The sequence below is a fragment of the Pezoporus wallicus genome, unplaced genomic scaffold, assembly GCF_028554395.1.
Source record: "Pezoporus wallicus isolate ANWC-B61680 ecotype Strahan unplaced genomic scaffold, APGP_CSIRO_Pwel_v1 contig_736, whole genome shotgun sequence".
In the NCBI taxonomy this organism is placed as follows: domain Eukaryota; kingdom Metazoa; phylum Chordata; class Aves; order Psittaciformes; family Psittacidae; genus Pezoporus; species Pezoporus wallicus.
The window spans coordinates 1,318,093-1,325,130 of NW_026639744.1; the positions used below are offsets into that span (position 1 = coordinate 1,318,093).

The window sequence follows — 7,038 nt, forward strand, 5'->3', positions numbered from 1 at the left end:
ACTGAAGTGCAGTGCTATTAGGCAGCTGATTGGAACATGTGAAACTCTCCCTGGGTGTCCGTAACTGAGCACTAACACTGTACTAATGCAATAGATCTGCTTCTCATGGCTCTGTTTGTCTGTTTGGCTGTTATTCCCATGCAGTGCTGAAGACTGTGCCCTTTACCGCTCGAACCGCCAAGCGGGGCTCTCGGTTTTTCTGCGAACCTGTTCTCACTGAGGAATTCCATTACTAAACTATTCCTCTTTCACATCTGATGCTCTTAGAAAAAAGAAAGGTTGCTGTAGATTTTTGACACTTCTCCATTTGTACGGATCTCAGCCAGGATCATGTGAATGTTGAGTGTATAATAATGTCCAGTGTCACCTGAAATTGTATTTATATCACCTCTGTTGCATGTCTGTGTTTCAGTAACTTTTTATTCCATCCCATCAACTTTGCACTTGATGCTTTTGGCCATCCTTGCGTTTCAAAGGCATCTCTCACTCTCATTACAAATACCATAGAACAGCAAGTGGCAGAAGTCACAGTAGATGTGGTGCAGGTTTCCTACAGTTCACAAGACTTAGGAGATCAAATGCAGTCAAGAAGTGACAGTTCCCTTGGCTTTTCTATGTCATCTCTTCTGGCCTACAGATCTTTCTCTGTCTGCCAGTCTACCAATGTAAAATGCATGCAATACATCAGCTATATGCCAAAGCAAAATTACAAGTGGCATGAACTAAGTGGGACTTTCTTGGGGTTGGCTTTCTGGCTTGGAAGGGTTGTCTGCAATAACCTGCGTCCTCTGTGAGGAGTATCACATTTTAGACTTCTTAACCAACACCTGCATGTTTGTCTGCATGTGAGATATAGGATAAAATAAACAGCATGAAATCTTCTCTCATTTGGTCACATCCATAATTAACTCTTTTCAGTTCCATGCCAACTTGATCTAAAGAAAATCAGAAGTGTGCACTGAGTGCTAACCAGTTCCAATTCACTTGGACTTTTGGCAGTGCTGGTATTGGGCTCGGTATGTGATCCAGGGGGGAGAGAGAAGGAGCAGAGCTGGGAAAACACTTTGGTACATGCCAGAACTGCAGAAATGGTGACAGTGAAAAACTTGACATGGAACTGAGCAGTTTACATCATATGGTGTAAAGTGTAACAAGGGTGTGTTTAACCCAGCATGTCTGTTAACACTGTTGTCTTGAATTAAGGACTCTGTGGCTTAAGAAGACAACAGTGTTTCACTTCTATGATATGTATTTTTATGAATGCTTCTAATAAAATTGCAAACTATTATCAGCTCAACAGTTACTTGCTCTTTCAAGTTAATTGCAGTATTATCTTCCTGGAGCCAATCTTCAAAGCAGCTTGGAATTTGGTTAGTGAAAGGCGAGGGTGGCCCTCCTGTCCTTTCCTCTCTGTGTCTAACCTCCTCTTATAGCCTTGGCCTCCCCCCTCTTGCTCTGTTGGCTAATGTGCCTGGGAGTTTTGAATGCTGAGTTGACTTGCTCTTCATTTTCCATCCCATTTTTTACTTAACCATCATTTTGTGTTTTGTTTTGTTTTTTTTGTTTTGTTTTTTTTTTCTGTTTAGCCCTAAAGAAGAATAATATCACTAAATTTCCAAATGTTCACTCGAGGGTAAGGATTTCTTCTAGCACACCGGTGGTGGAGGATACACAGAGCTGGCAAGCATCACTTTTTACTTAGCTTCCTCCTCTCTCTGTCTGCCAGACAGCCTGTTGGTAGATGTGGCTAAGCGTAATACTGGTGAGAGCCTAAGGGCCAGTGGAGACCGAGGCCATTTATTTTCACCCTCTGTGGTGCAGGGATTCCACAGGCCATTGGCTGCGGACCGTCTTCACGCTCTTTCCATTTTGGCCCTTCCTAGTTTAGCCTGAGGTAGGCAGTCTTGTCCCCAGATTGTTTCAGACCCACATTAGCCCTGAATACTCTGCTGCCCCTGTCTTGGCCCTACTACAGCCACTGAACAGGGCAGGAGAGATGGACAGCCAGCAGCTTGGAGCATGGAGACTGGAGAGGGCAGCCTTGAAAAAAGGCACCGTCTGCTAGGTACACCAAGAGCTGACAAGTTTGGGAGCTGTATTTTAGGCAAGGCATAAGTCATCCAGGAAATTGGAGGGAGGGTTTGCCCAGTCTAGTGCAAAAAAAAAAAACCCAAAACATTTAAGGGCTTTTCCAAGTCCAACACAAATTTCTTTTCCAGCTTGAATTAGTCTTAAGGTGTCCCAGATGTGCTTATTATAGCCTAGCCGGCCGTGTAACAGCACATGTAACAGGCTTTCATCAATATGTCCATCTCCAGCTTCCTCCACTCTTCAGTCCATTGCATGTTTCATGTCACCTATTCTTCCCTCTGAGCTCCCACCTCCCAGCAGCAGCAGCAGCAGCAGCAGCAGGCTGGGTCCAGGAGGAGGGAGGGGGTTGGCTCTTCCGCTGCAGCCTGGCAGGATTGTGCCAGTGGGGCAGGATGGCAGCTGGAGCTCTGCAAGCCAGTTGCAGCTGCTTTATCTCAGGGCACCCTCTTTTAGATAAATGGGTACATAGGGATTGTAGATCTACTCTGTGACTTGCACCACTGTACAATGGGTCACACGTCTCCTGCCCTAGAAATCCCCTTCACCGCACCCTGATGTTTGAGAAGCTGTGTGAAGGACCAAGATGTGTATCATGCAAACTGATTTCAGTTGATGTTGCCTTTCTGACTGACATTAACAAACAGTAATGGCCCCTGGGCGGGGAGACGGTCAGACCAACCTGTCAGCCTAACTCCAGTTAGTTTGCCAGCATTTTGGCACATTTCACCAGTATTACCCGCTGCTTGGGGGCGTAGTAAAAGGGCACGTCAGTATTTGCTCACTTCTGCTCTGGTTGGGGTGAAGTCCTTTCTCCTGTTCCTACACAAGCTGCTTTGATTGGCTTCCAGCAGGACTTTTCCTTGTCTAGACTGCGTGTGTGTGTGTGTGCGCGCACGCGTGTGTGTGTGTGTGTGTGTGTGTGGTGGGGTGAGCCGTGCGTGCTCACGAACGCCGCTTTCCTCTCTGCAGATCTTAGAAACCAGCCGTACCGACGGGCCGACGCGGTGAGGAGAAGTGTCAGGCGGCGCTTCGATGATCAGAACTTGCGCTCTGCAAACGGTGCTGAAATAACCATGTGAGCTGGAGGCCTGCAGGTGTCAAGGAAAGGGGGTGCTTGCATGATACCTTGTCCGTGTCAGCTCTATGTTCTGCCACTCATTTACAGCCTGGGGAATGGTAAAATTTCCTTTCTAAAGGGCTCCAAGACCTAGAAAATGCATAGGAACGTCAGTAATGGGCTCTCCAGTCAACTGTAGCTAACAAGTGCCTAAAGTACCTGCTCAAATTGATCAAAGCAATAGGACTTGATTTGATTGGGTATCTTTTTACACCAATACATTATTCAGTATTTTTAACCAAAATGTAAAATACCGTGTTGGTTTGGGTGTTTAGTTTGGTTTGGTTATAAAAAAGTTTAGTGACTGGTCTCCTGTGGACCTGACCTGCATCCCGACCAGTTGTAAACAGGGAATACCTGGACTTGCTCTGCTTTCGAATGCATTCCTGTGCTGTCCACCGAGGGGTTAACCTTGGCTTCAGCCACACTTAATGGCTTTTTCCTTTTTATAACAAAAAACCCCAAACAACAAAAAAAAAGGGAAGACATTTAAGGGCTTTCTATAGGTAATACGGAATTGTTCCAGGAAGAGACCCGTACCTTTTTCCACCACCCAGAGTCCTTGCCACTGCAGCTAGGCTGTGCTACCATGTACATCAGTGAGCATCAGGTGTGCAGCAGACGGACACGAATTTTCACCCCTCAGCTGCGGTGGTTGTGGTGTGCAGTGCGGGGCTGAGGCCTTGGAGGTGCTGGGGGCAAATGCGTTGGTGAATGCACAGGGTGAGGAGGGTGGCAAAGGCTATCCAGCTAGCATCAGCTTTGGAATAACAGTGTATTTATTAATTAGCACTAAGGTATTAACATCTCAATAATCAGCATTAGGATTCTGAGGACGGTCGTGGCTCAGTTCCTTGTGCAGAGAACCATCCTCTGCCCTGCTCTGTTGGATTAACACCCTGCTCCAATGCAAAGTTCCTTGGACAGTCTGGTTCAAATTCCAGACCATTGGTCAGCAAATGGAAGCCCAGCCTAAAAATCTTGTTAGGTTGTAGGTTCTACATTGCTTTTTAAAGATAAAAGGGACGTGAGAGTGACTGTAGCCACATGCTGCGCCCCGCACTGCTGGTCTGCAGCAGAATCCCTGAGCAGCAAGACAAAGCTGAGCTCGTGCTGGCAGGGCACGCGATCTTCTCACACGTAAAGAACTGGACTGAACTGAACTTCCCGAGATACATTTTGCTTACAGCTTACCTTGCCTGGTCTCATCGCATCAACATGTTAATTGTAAAATTTATTGTATAGTATTTAACCACTGAATTTCTTTTTCTTTTATGTTGTGCTTATGTGAACCACTGGTGAAGGTCCCATTTTTTTTTCTTGGATAATGTGTAGTTATATGATAATCTGTTTTTAAATGTACAGATATTTTGCTACAAAATTGGTGCAGTTTTGTATGGTTTTTACACTTCTCTTTTACTCCCACTTTAGCCTCTGGGTAATACTGTAAATATTGTTTAAAAAGAAATGCATCAGCCTGTGCTATACAATCTGAATGTTATTTTAACTTATAGTTTTTGTTTTTATATTTAACTAAATGGACAGTTTGGGGCTCAAAGTTACCACATTGACCTCTGCTTACCTATTTACAGGAAGTTTACTTTGAAAACTGCCACCTTCTTGCATTTACAGCAACGTGTACTTGACAAGCTAAAGAGAACATGCCAACCCACCTCCTTCTTCACGGGCAGTGACAGAAGAGTATTTTAATCTGCATAAGAAAATCTGAGCATTAATTTAATCAATCGTTAGACAAAGGGTTAAAAGCACTTGTTCTCATAGGCTTAAGCTCAAAGGTCATTTTTTAATTGAAGGCAAAATTTATCATACAGCTTGAATATAATGCTGGCATGTTCTCTTTCATATTTTTCTAGTAATAGACCTGCTTCTTAGCAATATTAGAAGTGTTTTATAAAAGCAGTTCATGTTACTTTCCTGGTCTGTTCCTGGCATAAGATCAAATAAACTATTTACACTACTACACAGTAATCCAGAGGGGTGGTTTTTGGGCCACTTTCATGTTTTAACAAAGGGTGGCATGTGCCAGGTGACGGCTGGGAGCCAGCAGCAGGGCAGAAGTGACTGTGCTGGCACTGCAGTGCGAGTCTTTGGGGCTGTTGGAGTTGGGAGAGGAAGAGAAGACACCCCCCAGCAGTGCCCCCACGCACTGGGATCCAAGAGTTCACTTCCTGAGCTCCACTACCAATGATAAACCCTGGAAATAATTCTCCAGGTCATTCACACCATTAGTTCACCCTTGGCTACAGCACAGCCTGACTCACAGGAGGCAGAAGGGATGAATTCTGGATCCCTGGTCAAAGCCTGCACTGTGAGACACCAGGCACTGGAACACAGCCCTGCAGGCCCAGCACAGCTGCAGGTGCCACCCCTCCTTGTGAAAGCGAGTGACAACGAGTAAGTAGTTTGCCATAAAGAAACAAACCCCAACTGGACAAACAGAAGTCCTGAACTTGAAGAGAACAACCTACACAAAAGTCCAAACTCATTTCCCTTAAAAAACTAAACTAGGCCTTGCTAGGATTATTTGAAAGCAGTCTTAAGATGCATTTCTTAACTGGATTTTGCTAAAGACATACAAAAAAAAAACCCATTAGAGTAATTTAAATTCATAGTTGTGGGTTTTTTTTTATTTTTAATGGAAAAATAAAGGCAAACCTTTTAAAAGCAGTATTTACTTAGAAACACTTTTTCCTTAGGGTGGTTACACAAACGCAACGCAGTAACAAAATACTGTGCAGAAGTTCTAACACATTTGCAAACTCTTACAGCTGACAGCTTCAGCGCTCAGCTGCTGTTCCCTGCAGCCCAGTGCTCTGTCACCTGTGTCACGCCATTACCCCCCTGTGGAGCTGTTCTGCACCCAGGCAGTGCTGTGGGCTACACAAGCTGTGTGTTTCCATTTTAAATCTCTACCTAGGAAAGGGAATTTACACAGTTCACAAAACACACATTTATGAAATGGTGGCAGACCTGGGAGGATCAAGTGCTACCCACCCTCCCCAGCACAGGAGAGCCACTTGCTCTGCAGTGGGGGAACCTGGAAAAGCTGCCACCACCAGCTTTATGCCACACAATAACAGAGAGTTACTCAAGTCCTGTTTGACCAAACTCGGGTATTCTTCCCCCAGAGCTCTGCACTCCAGGGGAAATGCCGATATTGGCACATGGAGCCTCCTGAGAAGCCCAAAGTTATCAGTTACTCTGCCAATCCACAGGGATCATCCATCACCAGAATTTCCTATTGCAAATTAGTAATTTCAGTGCAGTAGCATTCTTAGTTTGAATCACAGAACCGGCCCAGGAAAGCATGCTGTACAAATCAGGCCTTTCAGGGATTTATGCACTAGTAACTGCTGTCTGATACGGGATTAAAAAAATGCAGTGAAGGAAGCTGAACTCCCAACTCGTCTTCCCCTTCTTGGTGGGAGCGACTATGTTGCTTAAATCCAAAATGTGGAAGACGGTAATAACCTATCAGAGCTGTACAGAGCCTTTAAAAGTAGAAATGAGTACTAGTACACACTGGAAGAGAAGGTTTAATCATCAATAAAAATGTACAAAAATAGACCAATGGGAACAGCTTCTGACCTTGGTCTCTGTAGCCACCACTCCCCTGGTATGGCTGGGAATCCTCCCCCCTGAAGCAGCTGGCCAGGGATGAGCACAAGGGGGCCGGGCAGCAGCCCAAGGTGGTGGTACATTCCTCAGCAGGTTCTTAAGGCAACACATTGAGATTAATTTACAGTGATTTTTATTACTAGATCTTGTTCATGTGGAGATAAACACTGATGTAATGCCCATGGCTGCTT

General features: G+C 45.0%; 1 protein-coding gene across 11 annotated transcripts in view; it reads left to right on the forward strand.

Moving 5' to 3' along the window:
* Positions 1-3,667, forward strand: part of FMNL2 (formin like 2) — a 145,348-nt gene extending 141,681 nt beyond the window's left edge. For 4 of the 11 annotated variants that reach the window (XM_057415691.1, XM_057415694.1, XM_057415699.1 and 1 more), the window contains one exon: positions 3,061-3,667. In XM_057415691.1, the coding sequence (XP_057271674.1) occupies positions 3,061-3,170 (110 nt within the window). In that variant the 3' untranslated portion in view covers positions 3,171-3,667. Of the gene's footprint in view, positions 1-144; positions 279-1,586; positions 2,397-3,060 lie in introns of those variants that run through there. The other 7 variants (XM_057415693.1, XM_057415697.1, XM_057415692.1 and 4 more) reach the window with 4 other exon arrangements.
* The last annotated feature ends 3,371 nt before the right edge of the window (positions 3,668-7,038 follow it).